At 36.9% G+C, this 21,711-nt stretch overlaps 1 protein-coding gene and 1 pseudogene across 2 annotated transcripts; both read left to right on the top strand.

Moving 5' to 3' along the window:
• Nucleotides 1-673: 673 nt before the first annotated feature.
• On the top strand, nucleotides 674-3,595 carry LOC308513986 (ATP synthase subunit O, mitochondrial-like; annotated as a pseudogene). Its single transcript has 3 exons — nucleotides 674-682; nucleotides 2,137-2,721; nucleotides 3,473-3,595. The product of its transcript is annotated as an ATP synthase subunit O, mitochondrial-like (transcript).
• Nucleotides 3,596-3,828: 233 nt separating this feature from the next.
• CLEC2B (C-type lectin domain family 2 member B) lies at nucleotides 3,829-21,537 on the top strand. Its single transcript, XM_081084997.1, has 6 exons — nucleotides 3,829-4,069; nucleotides 11,427-11,501; nucleotides 14,125-14,288; nucleotides 18,903-19,006; nucleotides 20,165-20,308; nucleotides 21,338-21,537. Exons 1-5 carry the CDS (start codon nucleotides 3,994-3,996, stop codon nucleotides 20,277-20,279), a joined length of 534 nt encoding a protein of 177 aa, XP_080941123.1. The 5' UTR covers nucleotides 3,829-3,993; the 3' UTR covers nucleotides 20,280-20,308; nucleotides 21,338-21,537.
• Nucleotides 21,538-21,711: the final 174 nt, after the last annotated feature.

Consider the following 21,711-nt stretch of genomic DNA (forward strand, 5'->3'; position numbering starts at 1 on the left):
GACATATGCAAACACCCATGATAGCAGCACCACAGTCAAGGTAATAGACATACCTATCACCTCACAGATTGCATGTTAATCACAAAAATAGAGGGGAAGCAAAAAAAAAAAATTCCTCTGTATAACCTAACAATTCTACTCCAAGCTATTTCCTCAAAAGATTTGAAAATAAATGTCTACAGAAAGACTTTAACATAAATATTTACGCTGGTTTTATTAATGTTAGCCAAAAATTGGAAACAACCCAATGGGGTAACGGATAAACAAATTATTATATATCCACATAATGAAATATTACTCAACAATAAAAGGAATGAACTGTTGCTCTATGTAACAAGGTGGATGAAACTCGAAGGCATTATACTGAGCAAAAAACAGGCTTTCAAGAGTGCGTACTATGTGGTTCCATTGATGTAAAATTCTAAAAGCAGCAAAATTCATCTCCATTGATAGCAGATTAATGGCTGGCTGATTCCAAAGATAGGAGAGGAACTGCAAAGGTACATCAGGGGTTATATTCTGGTGATGCAAATGTTTTATATTTCCACTCAAATTTTTGTTTGACTATTTTTCCTTTAGCAACAAAACTAAATTTCACTCAACCATGATAGTGCAATTTCTCTATATGCTCATAATTATGCACTCTTAGTTTTATGACTAGAATATTTTGGTGATGACACAGGTAGAATATAGTTTCCCAACAAACTTTTAGTCTTCTTTCTGTCCTCAGATGGAAGCAACAATTCTGTAATTTGTTCTTTTCTTCTGTATTTTACCTTGCATAATTTTGTTTTGGGTGATGACAGAATTGACCAGTCCTATTCATTTGGAAGAACCCAAAAGAGTTTAATGCTGCATTTCTTATTCTCATCACTTTTTCTTTCTATTCTTTTGTACTCCTTCCTCTGTTCTCATTTTATTTTCCCCTCAGAGTGTCCCAGTCAGAACAAACACTATTCTACTCTTGAAGCAGCTTATGGGACATCAGCTATTTCCCTTTAGTTTTCTGCCTTTTATGTATAATACAGCATCTATACGGTTGAGGGGGGATATAAAATAATTTGATAACTCTGATGGGGACAGGTTTAAAAATAAAATTGTGACCTGATAACCTAACAGTAGCATAACTATCATCTTGAATATTCATGACTCCATTCTGAGTACTTTTTTAAAAAATATATATTTTATTGATTTTTTTTTTTTTACATAGAGGAAAGGAGAGAGATAGAGAGTTAGAAACATCAATGAGAGAGAAACATCGATCAGCTGCCTCCTGCACACTCCCCAATTGGTTGCCCGCAACCAAGGTACATGACCCTGACCAGAATCGAACCTGGGACCCTTGAGTCCGCAGGCCGATGCTCTATCCACTGAGCCAAACCGGTTAGGGCCTGAGTACTTTTTAACTACCTTTTTCTTTTTCTCCCTTTGTGTTTTCCCTTTGTTTTTTTCCCTTTGTGTGTGTGTGTGTGTGTGTGTTTGTGTGTGTGTGTGTGTTTGTGCACGCAGATATGCACATGATATTTGAGTTCGAAAGAGAAAGTGGTTTTTGTTTTTGTTTCAGGAGTCAGTTGAAAGCATAGCTTTCTGGGTTTTTGTTTTTTTTTTTGCTTTCAACACTTTTAAGATGGACTTTCTTAACACGTGGTAATTCAGTGGTAATGTCTTAAAGCAGTGGTTCTCAACCTTCCTAATGCCATGACCCTTTAATACAGTTCCTCATGTTGTGGTGACCCCCAACCATAAAATTATTTTCGTTGCTACTTCATAACTGTAATTTTGCTACTGTTATGAATCATAATGTAAATACCTGATATGCAGGATGTATTTTCATTGTTACAAATTGAACATAATTAAAGCATAGTGATTAATCACACAAACAATATATAATTATATATGTGTTTTCCGACGGTCTTAGGCAACCCCTGTGAAAGGGTCGTTCGACCCCCAAAGGGGTCGTGACCCACAGGTTGAGAACCGCTGCCTTAAAGCATGCTTCAGTATTTTTGTCACCCATGGTTCTGGAAGGACACTAGTTACTTACCACTCTTGGGAGAATTGAAAAACTTTACAGTGTAGTTCAGATGTGGATTCTGTATGGAGCAGTAAGAATACGTGAGTTCCTATGCTGCCCAGGAGAGGAGGGCCTCCCCAGCAGTGCCAGGCGCCCCCAGCAGGTGGAAGGCATCAGTAACATCTGTGGTCAGGCCTTTTGCCAAGTTTGGGAGGCACCTGCCCAGAAATATGGTCCTGCAGGACACTCTGCCACTGCTCTTTATTCCGCTGCATCTAACAGAATACACTGGAACCGGTAGGAAAGGAATTGTTGAGAGTAGCACATAGAAACACAAAACGGCTGCTTCAGTTATGACTCCCTAATGTAAAGTGTTCTATTCAAGTGCAAAACCTAAATGACATGACCTCCAAAGAGAGCTTTCTCTCCCCTCACATCCAACCTGGGTCAGTTTGCCTGCTGAAAATGGTTGCTAGGACAATGCCCCAGGAGTCATTTCTGCCTTTCTTCCATGATGGGTGTCTACCATGGAGCAGCACCTCGTACAGTGACCTCTGAGTCTCCTTTAGATGAAGCCACTCGTTCTGAATCAAAACATGGCCCTGAAGAGCTTCCTAAGGAAAAGCCAAATATTGAAATTGGAAGTTAAGATTGATCCATCAACTGTGGGTGGAACTGTTGCCGAAGGAAATAGGATTATTTCCATGGTATGTGAGGGAAAGCATTTCAGGGACTCACACATAGGAAGATGAGAGATATAGTGGCAAGATTCATTGGAATGAAAAGAAAGGACTCCGTGCCCAATGTCCTATCTAATACCAGGTGGCTTAGTTCCATCTGAGAAAAAGTCCAGCCTCTGGGGCCACAGGGCCAAAGCCGCCCCACCAAGCCCAGGAAGAGGGCCCGGGCCCAGAGCAGCTATGCCATTAACCCAGCATCCGAGGCATCCAGAGTCCAGAACAGTCTCTGTTCCCATCCTGCCCATGTGGCTGCTAGAGAGAGAGAGAGAGAGAGAGAGAGAGAGAGAGAGAGAGACCCTGAACCTCGGGCCTTTGTTAAGCTTTGATTATATTTCCTTGGGTTTGGGAGAGAGCAGGCTTTCTTTCAAACTATCCAACCCCTTTCCTGGATCTTCTGGGGTTCGGTGCCGTTGTTTTATCTGCTCCTCCCTTCTCCCCCCCCCCCCAGATATTCCCAGGCTAAACTCTTCCCCTTTATAGTTGCCATTTTGGCTCCTACTGCATCTGCCTCAGCAGAGGAATTTCCCCCTCATTGTTTACCCCTCTCCCTGGGGAGATTGGAAAGCCAACCTTTCCTACCTGCTGGCCTAGGGCAGAGGATGCAGCTGCTCCCTAGGGTGTCGGTGAAGCTGCCTCCTCCCAGTTAATCAGGCTTAATGTCTGATTCCGTTTGCCCTCTTCCTTTGCTAATAACCTAACTAACTACTGTCACAGATAGGGTGTCCATATCAGAGAGAAATATGTTGGTACCTTTGCCAAAAACAAGATTCAGAAGCTGAAGAGGTTTTATGAAAGTGTTGATTTTCTGTCAGTGAAAACTCTTAAACTTGGAGAGAAATAAAATGCTTCCTGACCAGAACACACACACACACACACACACACACAGACAGACACACACACAGACACACACGCACACACACACACGACTTTTTTTTCTTTTCTTTTTAAATCTTTATTGTTGAGATGTCCCTCTATTTCCTCCCCATTGCCCACCTCCATCCAGTTTCTGGCCAATCCCAGGCCTTCATCTTCTCTTTTTTTAACTTCCTTTCTGATTCTTTCTAATTTCCTTTCACACGGCGAGAGTCGACCGACTGGTTCTTAGTCATACGGTTAGTTTCATTTTGAGAAATATTATTTAAACGTCTGTTTACCTTATAAAAGTAGGAAGACCATACCTTGAAGCTGTGTTGTAAAGACGACATTTTTGCTTTAAAGTGAAAACTTTGAAGAGCAATTATGAAAAATATAGTGAATAACTTCGCCTCATCTGCCCTGCAGGAAGGGGTGCCAGAAACTGATTCAAAAAAACAAGGTAAGTCCACTTTCAATTGTGCCGAATCAAGGTGACTTAGTGAAATTATGAAGCTTAATGTTAAAAACTTAGAAAAACCTAGAAAACATGAAATGAGTTTTGTAGTTTCTCCCATCACGGCCAAAAAATCCTATTGAAAAATAGAACAACAAAATTCAGATTTGTAACTATTTTGTTCTTTTAATTCAGATTCACTTTATCTTAATTAAGAATGGAAAGGGATTAAGAGTAGCTTAAAACTGTTCAAGACTTAGATTCACTTTAATTTAGTATTTAATAATGGTATTACTGGGAAAAAGATGTTAAATATATTCTATGTACTCATTCAATGACTAGAATACACAGAAGATATTAAAATTGGCCAATATTTGTGATATTTTAAAAGACTGTTTATAGGCTTTGAGGAACTCAAGATATACTACATTTCAGATTTTTAATAGCAGAAAGATTATCTGCCTATCTTACTCTTATCTAAGTAATTGCTCATATCCTGTTATTTTTGAGGATGAGGGAAGAAAATGTACTAAAAAAAAAAATACCCTTAGAAAACAACTAGGTATTACTTGGATGTATTAAATAACAAACTCAGATACTAATTCTAAATCTGACAGGAAATCTTTTCAAGTTATTTAAATAGAGCTCTTTATAGTCATACTATGGTGAAGAGAGGAAATGAAACTAAAATGCATAATATCTAGCAATCCATGATTTGGAGATTGTTGTGAATTGACATTTTCCACTGAATTTTATTTAAACCTACCAGTACATGTAAATCAAAAATTATTGTTGCCGTTCATATCAGAATGCAAACTAGAATCCTCTCTTTTTTGTTTTTGACAATTTAATAATTCTTTCTAAGGTTAAATCAAAGAGGGTTGGGGAAAAAAATGGAATCAAATATTATATGGTAACATGAAAATATCTGAACAAAAAGTTTTAAGAATACTTTCTAGCCATGCATAAAATCAGTGTTAAGTTCAACTTTATGTATCAATCAACAGTTTGGATTTATATGTTGTATATGTAAATAAGTTCTATGTACCACACAAATATATTCTATAAGTTATTAAGATTGTATTGCTTTGTTTTGGGGGAAGCAGCAAAAGTTATGCTCCAGAAACTGATTTTGTCTTTGTCACAGGAATTTACATAATTCAGATTCCCTGTGGTAATGTTAATAATTTCATAAGCCAGTAACATACAGGATAATATCTCTTAATAAGCGAATAAAGAAATAACATACACCCAACCAATGATAGATTATTAATCTATTCCAGGCAAGGGGGATAAAAGAATAAAGTCTAAATTTAATGCGAGGTGTAGCTTTTTACACTTAGAGTTATTTAGGAAGGACAGCTATCAAAGGAGAGCTGATTTCCAACTGCCACATGAAAGTTAAAGTACCCTGTTGCTAGGAAACAAAAAAGCAGGTGTTGGATGCCTCCTTTTTTTTTCTTTTTAATATAGTTTTATTGAATTCAAAGAAGGGGGAGGGAGAGGAAGATAGAAACATCAGTGATGAGAGAGAATCATTGATGGGCTGCCTCCTGTACCGCCCCCACCAAGGATCAAGTTCGCAACCTGGGCATATGCCCTAACCTGGAATCGAACCATGACCTCCTGGTTCATAGATCGACACTCAACCACTGAGCCACATGGATCGGGCAGCTGCCTCACTTTCTGTGTTGCCAACGAGATAGTACTCCTTATCGTGGGAGCTAATACCCCAAGGGTTTTGGGAGAGTTTTGGTGAAAGGAAGTATAGTCAATAATATTGTGATAAATTTGCATGATGACTGATTACTAGTGTTAGTGAGTGATCACATTGTAAGGTGTTTAAGTATTGAGTCACTATATTGCACACCTGAAACTAATAAAATATTGGTTACTAACTATATTTAAATAAAAATAACAAAAATGAAAAATGTATAAATTAAAAGTTTAGGAAAGAGTGTGCTCACCCAAACCAAAACTCTCAAATAGTTCTCACAAACTCTCAGTATTTATAGCCTCAATATCTCAGTGACAGCTGAGGTACTTATCATGACAATAGACGAGATGATAACATGCTGAAACAACTTCATTCTCATATCAACTTTGCTTCTAAAAAGAACTTATTTTTTTTGTCTTTGTCATAAACGAATGAATTAAGGCAACTTCACTTAAACCATAAAGTGAATTTGAAATTACATTAAGTCATATCTATATGTGTAATAGAGAAATATGCTAATTAACTGGGATGCCGTAATGGGTCTACCTGACAGGAGGAGGTTGCGCGCGCAGCAGCGGGTGTGGGGCGGTAGGGGTCTCCAGACACCTGCACTTGCTGTTCTTGTTGCTTGAAATGTTTTCTCTTGTTTCTTTCATTTGATTAATGTCCAAAACATTCATGGCAAACATGTGGTCCATAGTTAATATAAATCCTGCTCGTCTGAAAGATTTGAACCCGGACCCATCTATCTAAAGCTACCAGGACAGGGAGGCTTATTATTGGCAGCACAGCCACAACACAATTGTTGGACCAACAAAACATGATCATATTTGAAAGTATTAATTCTGTAAACCCAAAGTAGAAATAAATATTATGGGCTATTTGAACCCAGGGATGTTTTCTTAAGCATGGGCATTTTAGACAAGTATCAAGGACCACTTGTGGATTTGGTGAAGGCCAAATATGCTCTGGACATTTTGGACAGGGTCAAGTATCAAGGACATTTGGGTATAGACTAAAATGTCTTTGTGGATGTTTTATTTTTATGTATTTATGTATGCGTGGATAGATGGATGTGTTGGGATCCAGCCCCAGCGGGTCCAGGGGTTCCCAAAGGTGTGGACGGAGTCAGCGAAGAAGGAATGACACGGAGGCAGCGTTCAGTTGATCAGCATGGTTGGGTTCTCTCTTTATTGTCCTGTTACATCTATGTTTATACTATTTGGTCCCATAAGCATGCCTCTATAATTACAGCATGGTATGTTTCGGGAAACCTCCTACAGTTCCTAGTTTCATTTCCATAATCCTGTCTCTATCTAGTTCTGTTGATTCTAATCTTGTCTAGGTTAATCTCTGTGTTTCCATTACAAGGGCTATTCCAAGGTCACTGTTCTATTGCTCTACTGATAGGCTACAAGGAAGTGACTGAAGGAATTTATCTTACCCAGTAAAGGTTATGTCCTCCCAGCCTCGCTGCTTGCCTTCCCTGGGACTGCCCTGTGTCGGTGGGTCTCCAGGGGTATAGGCTTTGGTGCTTTCCCTGGTGGGCAGACCCCTGGGGATGCGGGCCCAACAAGTCCCAGATTTATTGCCAACAGTCTTAGTCCAAGTTCTTCATAAGTAGTACATGGTATTTCTGTAACTCTAGGGGGATTTACTGATTTATTCTCTTCCTTAGTCCTGTTAACCCCTAACCTGGGGAAACAACCTTTCTCGGGGAGGAGGTCCTGGTTAAAACACATAGCACTAAGAGGGGGAGCAAACATATGTCATATATGCCAGGTCCTTTGAAACGTAAGCTGTGCAGGTGTTTCTTCCCTGCGGCGACTGTGTCAAGCAGCAAGGGTGGCTTCCAGCATGAATGTATATATGTATTTATTTATTTATGTTAATCCTCACAGAATGATATTTTTCCCATTGAATTTTAGAAAGAGGGCGGGAGAGAGAGAGAGAGAGAGAGAGAGAGAGAGAGAGAGAAATATCGATAATGTGAGGGACATCGGTTGGTTGCCTCACCCAGGACCCGGCTGGAGCTGAGGATAGAACCTGAAAACCAGGTATGGTCCATGTTCTTGACCAGGAATCAAACCTGCCACCCTTCGGTGCATGGGCCCATGCTCTAAACACTGAGGCACACTGGCCAGGGCATTGTGGAGATTTAGACAGGGCCAAATGCCTTGCAAGATTTGGTGTACCTGGCCACTGCTCATATTTTAGGTCTTGGTGTTAACATCATTTCCCCAGAGTGACCTCCTACCTATGCTTTTTAGGCTCTCCCCCGTTATCAATTCAGAGGACCCTGTTTATTGCCTTTCTCACTCTTGTTGCAAATTGTAATTTTTAAATTCGTTTTTATCAATTTGTCAGTCTTTTCCAAATGTATCTTCCAGGAGAGCATGCATTAGATCTTTCTTGATTACTATTGCATTAATGGAAACTAGCACATAGTAAGTGACTTAACATTTGTTAAAGGATGAAAGAATAAATAAACAATGCTGGTTCAAAGGTGAAGCATTGCAGATACTATAGTTCATGCTTATTGTGTAACTTTGAAATTCTGGGTAGGAAGAAGAAATGCACAGCTAATGACAGGCATTTCAGAAATTTGGAAGAAACCTATAAGATTAGCCCCTACTCCATAATTATATTTCTCAAATAGTTAAATAAAAGTTGGGTGGCTCAGAAACAATGCTGATATTCTTTTGCTGCATTTTTTTCCCCCTCCTTATGGTACTCTTTAAAAATTATTTTATTTTGAATTTTTATCAGTACTAGTATTTTCATGTATTGCTCATGATAATTTAGATTAGTACCATACTTTTGGAAGAATATTTAACCAATATATATCAACTTATTTATTTTTAAATTTTTATCTTAAAAAGATAATTAGATAAGTATGCAAAAATACATTTAACCTATATTTATTTAGTTCTGGTTGAAAAAAAAAAGGAATGACCCAACTTTAAGATCCATAAGAAGAGGGTTAATGTTTATTCTAATGGCATAGCCATATAAAAGAGTTTTATCAGACATTAAAATTGTGATGTAAAATTACACTTTTGCATGGTGGATACATTAATCTGTTTCTCTGAATGAACAACCACCCCAAAGTTTTCGTGGCTGAAAACAATAATCATGATAGTGTTGTAGAAGACCAGAGAAAAACCAAGCAACCTTTAGAGAAATAGAGTTATACAGCTTTATTATGCTGGCGGACTCAGAGGAGGTTGCCTCTCAAATTCTGAGCCAACCAATATGGTGGGAGCCCTGCTTTTATCTCCTTTTGGTGTCTTTGTCCTCCAAATATGGATTATACTTCCAGGCCTTTCACAGGCTGTGCAAAAGCCCCAGGTGTTGGGGGTCTTGAGACCATACCTGAGAGCCTGGCCTGTCACCGGTGCTGATAACCCCCTCTGGGGGCTGTGTGCTGTTCATGGCTTATGGTCTCTGTAAAATGTGAGCGTTTAGGTAGCAGGTCTTGCAAGACCAGTTTGTGGAGAAAGGGGTAATGACTTAATTACAGGTTATCAGTGATGCACATTAGACTGCTGGCACAGATTCAGATTGCTAGCCCCCCAAATATCAGGGTTACATTGGAATTAGCCTTTTAGCCTTCTCATTAGTGCTGGTGGCTCTATGGGTTAGGAATGTGGACAAGATTCTGTGAAATGGCTCATCTCCATGTTATCCCAACTGCTATATTTGGGAAGGGACGGAGGATCCAAATGTCTTCATTCACAGATTTAAGTCATCACTCACAAATTTAAGCCTTAGTGATTGGATTCAGCTGTTTATCCACTATATCCTCTTTCTCTCTCTCTCTTTCTCTCTGTCTCATTTTTTAAGACAGTGACTGGGCTCTAGACTACTGAAAATAGAAATTGCAATATCTTTTCAGGCACGGGCTCTAATGTGCTAGACCAGTGGTTCTCAACCTTCTGGCTCTTTAAATACAGTTACTCATGTTGTGACCCAACCATAAAATTATTTTCGTTGCTACTTCATAACTTTAATGTTGCTACTGTTATGAATCATAATGTAAATATCTGATATGCAGGATGGTCTTAGGCGACCCCTGTGAAAGGGTTGTTCGACTGCCAAAAAGATCACGACACACAGGTTGAGAACCACTGTGCTAGACTGTCATTTCTTCCATAACTTATTGGGCAAAGCAAGGCACAAAGCCAATTCATACTCAAGTGTCAGGAAATACAGTGTACTTCTTGATGGGAGAAGTAGCAAGATCATGTGTGCAAGGGATGGTAGACACAAGAGGAATGATTCATTGGGCGCCATTTTAAACAGTGTGCCACAGTAGTAAGAACACATTAACTGAAAATATTAAATTACACGACAATGGGCACATGATAATTGTACTCATTTAAGATTATGTGTATTTTGGAGAGAGGTTATATGTGTGAAAATAGAATTAGAGAGATACATAGATGGAAGGATGTTAACTCAAATGAGAATGCTAATTTTGTCTAAGTAGTGTACCTATGGATGCATTTTACTAGTAAATACTATTTTTAACACATATACTATGGAAAAAAGTATTCAACAAAAGAATAGTTCTTTACTAGGTGAATAAGAGGAATGATAAATACTCTCAGTGTTTATAGTCTATCTTAAGGTAACATTTATAAATTTTTAAAATTTGTAATAAGGATAAATAGTTTATAATCATGTAAAATAAAAATATTTCATTTTTTAAAAGTTATGTACCATTTTTCTCCCAAAATGGGCACTAATAAAAAAGAAAAACAATTTCTGGTCAGAGATGAGTTGTGTTCTACTGATTTTGCCAATGAGGAAATATATACAGCCAGAAAAAAATAATGACTTATCCAAGTTCCCATTGCTTGCTTGTGGTAAAAATTATAATTCCAAATCTTTTGATTGATTATTCTATGACTTTTCAAATATGCTATTCCAGTCTACAGTTTAAAATAAACTTTTCATTATTTGGAAAGTAGATTTTCTTAGAAACATTAAAAAAATGTTAGGATGTCCTGATACTTTAAAGCAGTGATTTTCAAATAGTGTGCCATGGCACACTGGTGTGCTACAAGTATCTCTAAAATATGTAATACCTGACTATTTAGCCAGGGTCACTGACCTCTTTTTCCTTAAATTGTCATATAAAAAAAAATGACAACAATCAACAATATCCATCTGCTATAAATGAATCAAAATTATACCTATTTTTGTCAGATCAGCAAAAAATATATTTTCTAGTGTGCCGCAGAATTTTAGTAGTTAGTTTATATGTGCCATGAGATGAAAAAGGTTGAAAAATCACTGCCATAGAGGAAATGTAGTGAAGGTCTGGGAGTGGCTCCAGGCCTGAGGAAATTCTGGCCTAAAGACACATACATCTTTGATTCCTTGGACTATTACAGTAAAATCCATGGTAAAACTTGAATTAGATATAAGGATGTCCTGAGAAATTTCAAGCAAAAAAAAATAAAAATCAGAATTTTTTTCTCATGTGACAAACAGGAAAAAAAATGTTTTGTGTCATTTCCTTGTGAAGTAGCAGAATAAAATTGCCTAAAGAGGTTTTTAGAAACAGTTATGAGTACAAACTTTAGTTTTTCTTGTAGCTGTTTCTTAATCTAAAAATATTTTTTTGCTGTTTTTCAGGTGTTAACAAATATAAGGTGTCAATTATTGGATTACTTGTAATTGTTTCCATTCTTGTTGCCTTAATTATATATGGTGAGTAAATTTCATACTTTATTTCTTCATCTTTTTTTTCTTTCCCCCTGTTCAGGTCTTCCTATTGAAACAGGAATTTTAGGGGAATAGATGCAGGCTTAGGGAGTTTTTAGAATTGGGGTCCATGGGAAAACACAGGGCTACAGTTTGGGAGAAGGTACATCTTCATAGCACAAGGAAGCCAGGTGCAGTCACATTTCCATAAGACAAGGAAGCAGCAACAGGTATATCTCCATAACACCAGGAAACCAGGTGCAGGGAGCAGCAACAGTTGCATTTACATAAGACAAGGGAGCTGGAAGTAGCCAAAAAGGTCTATATTTACAAAATAAAGAGAAAGGAAGAAAACCCAGAAAGAAAAGAACAGTGAAGGACTGGGGCATCACATGTCCCATATGAGGTGCCACCTTCGAGCCTAGGAGTTACCCTAGTAACCAGACTAAGGGAATAGTGGCCAATCAAAGGGGATATCAAGGCACCAGGATATGCAGCCTTTATAAGCCATAGGGGAAAAAAACTCAGCGGGACCCTTTTCCCCCTCCCCACGTGGGAGTCCATTCTGTGGGACTCTTTTCCTCTCCTCACCTGGGAGTCTGTACTTGCCCTTCAATAAATTTCCACCTTTGCTATACCACTTTCTGTCCGTGGATTCATTCTTCGATTCTGGCGGAGAAAGAATCTGGGTTCCACTCCAAAAATTCCACTTCATTATTAAATGATTCTTTTTCTTTTTGTTTCATCATGATCTTTTCTTATTATTTTCATTCCCTTCCCTTTAGTCACGATATATTTAATGGTATCAATGAATGAGTTATTATGAAATATGCGACCTATGTAAGGCATTGGGAGATGCAAAAATTAAGACAAAATTGTTCACCCTGATAATGATAATCACTATTTTGATTTCTGTTGCATAGGTTAGTTTTCCCCATTTAAAACATTTCTACATAAATAAAATCATGCAATTTGCATGTATCCTTTGCATCTTATTTCTGTTGTTCCACATTATGCGGTGTTATTCTTCCATCTCATAACATGAAGCAAAATTTCATTGACTCATTGTGGAAATGAGTGTAGATAATAATTCAACCAATTGTTTTCTCTCTGTACACCCTTAATCACTAGCATCCCACTTATAACTGGTGATTAGATTAATGCATTTAAAGCAAATGACATTGAAAAATCAATATGATGATATCTCATCCTTAAGGTTCTGTTGCTTTAGAACTATTTTTGGAACCAAAAATAGACTCAAGTCTCCCTGTGTTCAGAAAAATAGACACTACAAATGTTTCAAGACTAGGACTTTAACACAAGAATTAGGAATAACATTATTATGAGAGGAGCTGTGGAGTTATGGTCTGGAAAGCTCTATTGCTGGAGGAGAAATAGTCACTCATAACTTTGGCTTAAACCACTAATGTTTTAGGAGAATCCAGAGATTAGAAGAAAGTCTAAGAAGCTAACAAGTCTAGCTGCCAAAGCTACTCATGAAGAAACCTATGAACTGCCAATGCCCACATCTTTAAGAATAATGACTTCTGCTTCACTTCCCGTGTGGGTTCTTTTCATTGGTTAACCCAGAACTAATGGGTTACCTTCTTGACAATAGGCAATCTAACACATGCCTTGTTAGCTACATATTCTGTTTTATTCTTTCCATTACTTCCTTAGCATTTAACATGCTTCCTGCATTTTTACAGTCTAGTTTAAATTAGTATTTTTATTACGTGCTGATAATGCTAGGATTTTCTTATATTTCATTTACCCATAAATGACAAAGGTGACTTAACACAAGTGAAATTGACACAAATAACAATGGTTACTCTGAAATGCCTATGTATCATTGAGGTTAGAGGTAAAAGTGTATCGCAAATCAGTGAGCTAGATAAGATGCCTTAATGAACCAGTTAGTTAGAAGCCATCTTTATTGTGTGCTGGTTCAGAGCAGAATACCTCTGTCAAATTCTGAACTGACATAGGAAAGAGTATTCCCTTTTTATATCCTTCTAGGTCTTTGTATAAGTTATTTTTGCATCAGCTTGTAACCTTGAGTATATATCATATCTGTATATATCATATCTAGCAAACACCTGTCACATATATACAGACAACTTGAAACCTTGAGTACATATCATATCTATACAGACACCTGTAACCTTGAGTACATATCTATATAGACACCTGGCATCAGTATCAGCATATCAGTTCCTTATGTTAGATGGCAAGCTTGCAAGGTCAGACAATTAAGTTTATCTTTTCTATTATTCAAGCTAAAAAACAATGTTATTTTACAGTCTAAAAATAACAGAGGGACTAGCAAAAATATAGCAGAGAATTTCAAAACAATAGAGAATTCCAAAACATTAGTTTCAAACAGCAGTTTTTCCAAAGGAGGGATTACTATTATGCTTCAAAAGGAATATGAGTGTCCTGTCAAATTCTGAGCTGCTGTCATTTAATGTAACAGGAATTTTTAAAAAAACATGTTATGTGGTAGATATGCAATTCTAATCATGATTATAAACTTTTACATCACAATCCTGTCTTTCCCCAATAATCTCAAATACAGAGGTATATTATTTCATCTGGTTCTTAGACTATGCATTTGTCTCATTTCTAGGTAAATCCAGTCCTTCTACTCAGTATTTTTGCCCAGATGGTTGGATTGGTTTTCAAAAGAATTGCTATTATTTCTCTAAACAAGAAGGGGATTGGAATTCAAGTAGACACAACTGTTCTACTCAACATGCTGACCTAACTGTGATTGACTCTAGAGAAGAAATGGTAAGTAATCTAATACATATAACTTATGAATTTTTTGTGTGTAAGGGCATTGGAAATATTCAAATTCCATTATGATTTTTAAAACTTCTTACACATGCCTATTTTTGTATATGGAATATTAAAGATGTTCATAGCAGGCCATGGAAGATACCTGATTATATTTTGTTTGGATAGTGTAACACATCAAGTTAGTAGACTTGGTAGTTATCTTTATATTTTAAGGAGTATAAATAGAAGAGTTTGATAATATTTGGAAAACTTTTAGTCCACAAACAGAGAACTGCTTCATGGTGGATGGGATTCTTCATTCCACCTTCCTCTGACTACTCACTATTGCTTTGCTGTCTGCCTCTGAGGTCCCATGGCAGCCTCCATCATAGCACTCATTACTGGTAATGCAATAGGTGTGTAATTGAAAGTTTCCCCCTAGACCAGAGGATGAGCTTCCAGTAAATAAATATTATGCTTTATTTGAAATTATATCTTTTGCTGTAGCATAAAGACAGATACAAATAAAAGTTTAATGAATATTTGTTGAATAAATATTATTTTCCATGACAAATTTTTTAAAAAATTATCTTTACTGTTGAAAGTATTACAAATATCCTCTTTGTTTCTGTTTCTCCTCCACATTGACCCCCTCCACCATGAACCTGCCCCTCCCAGGCCTTCACCACTCTATATTCTGTGTCCATGGGTTATGAATTTATGCATATAAATTCCCCAGTTAATCACTCCCCTCCCATTCCCCTCCCTGCCTTCCCTCTGACAATTTTTTATTTTTATTTATTTATTTTTTTTTTTTTAGTAAAGAGAATCTCCAAGAATAAGAGATTGAGAAACTCTGTAACTCTGCACTTGTGAAATCTGTTATTTTCCTAAATCAAGTTTATAGTAAACATATGGTTTTGCTTTTGTCTAATCTCTTTAAAAGGGTCAATATAAGAGATAATGTAATTTGGTTTAAATATTTTTGTGAATAATGTACAATTAAGAAGCGTTTAAAATGTAAAGAGTACAGCACAGCAGTCAACATTGTTAGAATTGTATGTTATTTACGTGGTGAACAGTCTATTTATATAATCTGCCTAATGATTGGTACAAATTTAAATGAAGGTGAACCAGACTGGAACAATTTACAGATCAGTGCAAGGAAACTAAACTATTTTGGAAGCAAGAACAGATATGGAAATCTGAATAAAATGTGAAAAACTAGATATGTTAAGGGCAGACACAGAAAATAAAATATGCTTAAATGAAAGAGCTTCTATAAATAATCTCACTCATGAATTTTGCAAGACTTTTATAATGAACATTCTGAGAACTATTTGTACTGCCTTTTACGGTTCTTCTTAAGGAAAAAGAGACTAAATTACCAGCAAAATGGAAAAATAATGAATGTTAATAAAATTCTTGAGGGATAAAGAAAGAACAAGGCATACTGTTTAAACTCTTCACTTACAGGAATCATGTTGGCAAAGACTGAAAAATAGTGAATATGATGGAACACCAAGAACAGAACTACACAACAATAGTTTTGAGCTTAAGGGAAATCATTAAACATAGCAAATAAGAATGATTGTACTATTTGGATTAAAAAAAGCCTGATCATAAAATATCCTGATATAGTTTGAAGATTGTTGATGCCTGTTATATACTACATTTTCTGAGCAAAATGTAAGTGACCGACAGAATGAGGTAAACCTGTCTGTGAAGGAGTGAAAAAAAGTAACATATACAATAATTTTGATATTTTTATTGATTTTAGAGAGAGAGGAAGGGAGGGGGAGAGAGAGAAACATTGATAAATGCCGCAGTCTTTTCACAGCACGGGTTCAGGAATCTGGAGAAGGGGCTGGGAATAAATGGATAAATAGACAAGACATTTAAATTTGGAAGGCATTTTGGGGGAGCCAGGGGAGTCTTAGCTCTAGTGACTAAGATCTCCAAATCTCTGGACCCATGCTTTTTATTAACACACTACTGGCCTGGTGCACGAAATTCGTGCACAAGGGTGGGGAGGTGTCCCTCAGCCCGGCCTGCACCCTCTCCAATCTGGGACCCCTTGGAGGATGTCTGACTGCCAGATATCCACAGGGATCAGGCCCAAACCGTCAGTCAAACATTCTTCTTGCAATCTGGGATCACTGGTTCCTAACTGCTCACCTGTCTGCCAGCCTGATCACCTCTGACCACTCTGCCTGCCAGCCTGCTCACCCCCAACTGCCCCAGCCAGCTTCATTGTCCCCAACTGCCCCTCTGTCAGCCTGCTTGCTTCCAACTGCCCCCCCCTCCAGCCTGCTTGCCCCCAATTGCTCCCCTTGCCAGCCTGCTTGCCCTCAACTGCCTCCCCTGCTGACCTTCTTGCCCTCTCCTGCCCCACCCCCACCAGCCTGATCGCCCCAACTGCCCTCCCCTCCTGGCCTGATTGCCCCTAACCACCTCTGCCTCAGCCCCATCACCATGGCTTTGAAAGGACATCTGGAAGGTCTCCCAGTCTAATTAGCATATTACCCTTTTATTAATATAGATTTTGCCCTTTAGCAAAGCAGATATACATATCAAAGGTAAGGTCTAGTAAGCAATAATTGATTATCAGGTTAAGGGAAATTCCTTCAGCCATTCCTCCAGCAGCAGGTAAACAGGAAAAGATTATCAGTTTAGGGGAAATGCCTGCAGCTGTTCAGCAGTAGGTAATAATATATGTATATTTTCAGCCCTGCTGAAGTCCCAAGATCATCCTTCTGATGAACTTCTTGCATAATTATGACCTGCTGGAATTTGCTTCCAGCAGATAAAACATCACATTGATCAGCTGTCTCTTGCACGTCTCCTGCTAGGGCTAGAGCCTGCAACCCCAGCATGCACCCTGACTGAAAATCTAGCCTGTAACCTTGGGTGCATGGGATGACCCTCAACCAACTGAACCACATCAGCCAGGGCAATGTATACAAGAATTTTAAGACTTTATGTAAAATAATTTAAAATATTATATATATATATATATATATATATACACACACACATATATATATATTCATACATATATATATACAAAATATGTATAAGTTAAAATGAGATAAAACTTGTTTCATGAAATATTGTTTTGTTTATTTTCATCTACTTAAAATTATCTTGCATTTTTAACAATAAACTATATGGGCACCCCTGTGTTAAACAATTAACGATTAATATTTTTTCATTGGACGGGTTCTAGAAAATGCACCTCCCAGTTGCCTGTCACCAAGACCACAGCTACTTGAACATCACCCAATTTTCCCATCATTCAATAATTTATATATACACATACAGGATGGGCAAAAATAGATTTACAGTTGCAAGTACACAAAACAGTTTATTTTTGCATTACTGTTTATTAATCATTGTATTATTTTTCATATGAATATATACGCATAGGCATAGGCATAGATCTCCCCTGCTGGTTTCCAATATGTTTATCCTTACATATTTTTTCTGCCTTCAGACAAGCTCTTTGCTAAGTCTAGACTATGAATGTCTATTTCTCCCTCACCCTCTATATGTATCATGAAATCTTCTCTTCCAGCTTTACCTCTTAAAGCACATTCTATGTGAAAGCCTCCCATAAAAACCAGATACTTCTTTGGTGTAAACTTTAATTTTAATTTGTGTTTATTATATTCATTATCTTCCCCTTAACTAGTAGGATATTTTCCAACTCTATATTTACATAATTTTTCTCACTAAATTAAACCTTTCAATCCAGGGGGAATACTTTATTAATCTGTTTCTTTGTAATCCCAAAGTTTAGCTCAATGAAATGAACTTTTAAAAAACAAATTTATAAAATGCTGCAGAGGATGGCATATTAAAGTGACAAAAGCTACTGTGTCACTGCTACTAGTATTAGATAGAAATACCATGAGTATTGTGAGTTTTCATGATTCCTTTATATTTATCAACAACTGGAAACATGGAGTTATATAGCGTAAGGCTGAAGGTTTCCCAGGTACTTACTCAGTAGCAGAGAAGACTCCATGACTTGAAAATGAGCTCAATTGTAACACTGAAGGAATAAGGAGAAAAGAAGAAATATCAGGAAAAATTATAATTTCCCTGAATGATACCTTTAAAAATTAGAATATCTGCAAAAAATACAATCTGATAACTAGATTATAAAAGAACTAGTTATCTGAGGGGCATGAGAGAGAGAGAGAGAGAGAGAGAGAGAGAGAGAGAGAGAGAGAGAGAATAATTTTGGGAGAGAAGTTGAAGTAAAATACAACATGGAACTCAATATACTAGTAATTGCTAGGAACAGGAAAACCATTATAGTAAATATGTGATGATTAAAATGAGCTTCATAACAAACTGGATTTCCATAGATTTTTTTGTTTAAAAATACTGAAGGAATAGATTTTCATATTGAAAATTATTAATTTGGAATCAGAAAGTATCTGAAAGAAAATGTGTCTCACATCTTTGTTTCATAAATAAGAAAAGTGAGGGGCAGAGAGTAAAATATTTTTTATTTTCTGGTACAGCTTGGTGTTTGACATTTGTCACCTTGCTCCTCACAATAGGCTGTATTAAAAACTGAGAAGTAAAATTATGAAATTGATTTTGTCTCTAAAGGATTTTTTAAGACAACACAGATGTATGTTTGATCTCTGGATTGGGTTGGAGATGACAGAAAATCAAACAGGAACTTGGGTAAATGGAGGAATATTTAACAAATGGTGAGTTTCTTTCTTTCTCAGATTATTTAAATTCAGACATGGGTTAGCTACATTTCTCTAGAGCCCAAGATTTGAGCACATATTAAAAAGATGAAATGGGAAGATTGTATCATGTATTGAGATTAACTCCAGGAGTCAACCAGAGAGGCTGGGAATCGAGACATAAGGGGAATCCTCAGCCTGTGGCAGGGGGAGGACATGGGAGTGGGGAAGACATGAGGCAAGGGGAGGAAAGGGGACATACTTTCAACAACAAAGATAAATTTAAAAAAGAGAACCTGGATCCTAGCAATTAATAAATATTCACTGTTGTTAATTTGCTTTAAAATATATATATAAGGGGAAGATCGTGTACTTGGTTATTTTGAAAATAAAGACCTAAAATTCACAAACACAGTCCAAAAGAATTTAAACTTGTGCCTGATTCTAAATTATCTTTTCCAATTCTACATCTATTTTTCAAGCTTTGTGCTACCTGTTTGCTGACATATTTTACAGTTCATGATCAATTTGTTGTTTATTTTAAGCTGATTTTATTTGCATTGATAACATAATTTTCCCTGAGCTTTGTATCTTTCATTTTACAATAAGAAAAATTGGATTGGAAGACCTGAACTCACTGCACACATGATCTCGGTGTAACCAACCCAAATGATGACAGCCAGCCACTTTACCACTTTAGTTTTTAGTCGAGGTTCTCAGTAGCAACGCAACGGACACATTGGACTGAATAATTCTTTGTTGTGGGTAGGGGGGCACTTTCCTGTGCATTGTAGGGAGTTAGCAGCATCTCTGATTTTTCCCCACTCCATTTGTGACAACCAAAAATGTCTCCAGTTACTGCCAAGTGTCCCTGTGGAGGTTGGGGGGAAGGCAAAATTGCCCCATTTAGAACCATTGATTTATATGAACTGGTAGTTCCCCTGATTACATATAACTCACTTAATGTAGTTTAATAAATATAAATGCTTGGAAGGCAGACTCTTATGGTCCAGTTTGGTGCAGATATCTTAACCTTAGCAAGAGAGTACTACTGGTATATCACAGTACACATTTTTAGGATTCAGGGCAGATATTTTTTTTAAAAGTGTTATTGGACAAGGGAGAAATTATAGGACTCCCTAGTACATAGTGTTTAATGTACTCTCTCTATTATAGGTTTGATGTGAGAGGAAATGAAAAATGTGCTTACCTCAGTGATGATGGTGTAGCAACAGCCAGATGCTACACAGAAAGAAAATGGATTTGCAGGAGAAAAAAAAGTACTACATAAACATTTCTGATTATGATTTATAACCATAGGTAATAAAGTTTTAATATCTTTTTTTCTTTCCCTCTGTATAACTTCACTTTTGTTAAATTTCTTCAACTTACGTTTTAACTTTTCATATGTCCTGGATCTTTGCTTTTCTATATCAATTTTAGAAGAACCTTGTAATTTTACAGAATCTATAGGTCAGTGTTGGCAGTATTATATTTATAAAATTATCTTCTTATTAATTTATAATATGTATCTTTTTTTGTTAATCCTCACCCAAGGGCATTTTTCCATTGATTTTTAGAGAGTGGAAGGGAGGGATGAAGGGCGTCAGAGAGAGACAGAGAGAGAGAGAGAGAGAGAGAGAGAGAGAGAGAGAGAGAGAGACATCAATGTGAGAAACACACCTTGCCTCCCACATGTGCCTCTATTGGGGCCAGGGAATGAACCTGAAACCCAGGCATGAGCCCTTAACTGGGAATTGAACCCTCGACTTTTTGGTGCACGGGCTAACAGTCTAACTACTGAACACACTGGCCAATATGTATCTTCTATTGATTTTTGTCTTCTTATATAACTTACAATTTTTCTAAACAGTTACTGAAAATTATTTATTACGTGCATCCTTATTTTATATGTAAAATGTTTCTCCTATTGGAGTTACATAATTTATTGTCTTTTAAAATAGTTGTCTCTGTAATAAAATACAACTGCTTTTGGTTATTTTTCTGTTCAACATCCATGCTGAAAGCTCTCACAATTTCAAATAATCTGTGGGTTATTTTAAATGCTACAAAATATAGCATTTAATAATAAGCTTTATTTTTTTCTGTGTTATAGCTATTACTTATTTCTTGTCTAATGAAAAAGGGAAAGACTGCCAGAGAGTTACTGATGGTAAATAGTGTTGACTTGTTTGACATTTTAAGGGAAATGTTTCAAATATTTCAACATTAGTGGTGTTTTATCTAGTTTTTAAAAATATAATTTTAAAGTGAATTTTTTTTTCTTTTCCTTTTGTCTTTCTTTTTATCATTGACGCTATTACTACCATCAATGAATCAACAAACAAGATGTGGAGGAAAGAGAAGCTTCGAAGGTCTGTATTCCCACCACTTTGGAAAACAATATGGAGTTTCCTTTGACATAATGATCCCACTTCTGGGAATATATCTGAAGAAACCAGAGATAACAGTTTGAAAGAATGCATGCATCCCTATATTTATTGAAGCATTATTTTTATTTTTATTTATTATGTTTTTACTGATTGCAGAGAAAGGAAGGAAAAGGGAAAGATAGAAACATCAATAATGAGAGAGAATCACTGATCAGCTGCCTCCTGCACGCCCCCTATTAGGGGTCAAGCCCACAACCTGGGCGTGTGCCCTGACCAGGAATTGAACACTGACCCCCTGGTTCATGGGTCGATGCTCAACCACAGAGCCAC

Source organism: Myotis nattereri (assembly GCF_964212035.1).
Source record: "Myotis nattereri genome assembly, chromosome: 2".
In the NCBI taxonomy this organism is placed as follows: domain Eukaryota; kingdom Metazoa; phylum Chordata; class Mammalia; order Chiroptera; family Vespertilionidae; genus Myotis; species Myotis nattereri.

Bases quoted from the DNA above. Each gene is read 5' to 3' on its own strand.
- CLEC2B (XM_081084997.1), top strand. From the start codon at position 3,994: ATGAAAAATATAGTGAATAACTTCGCCTCATCTGCCCTGCAGGAAGGG. The intron at 11,502-14,124 runs GTGAGTAAATTT...TCTCATTTCTAG, and splicing joins TGTTGCCTTAATTATATATG to GTAAATCCAGTCCTTCTACT. The intron at 14,289-18,902 runs GTAAGTAATCTA...TTGTCTCTAAAG, and splicing joins TTGACTCTAGAGAAGAAATG to GATTTTTTAAGACAACACAG.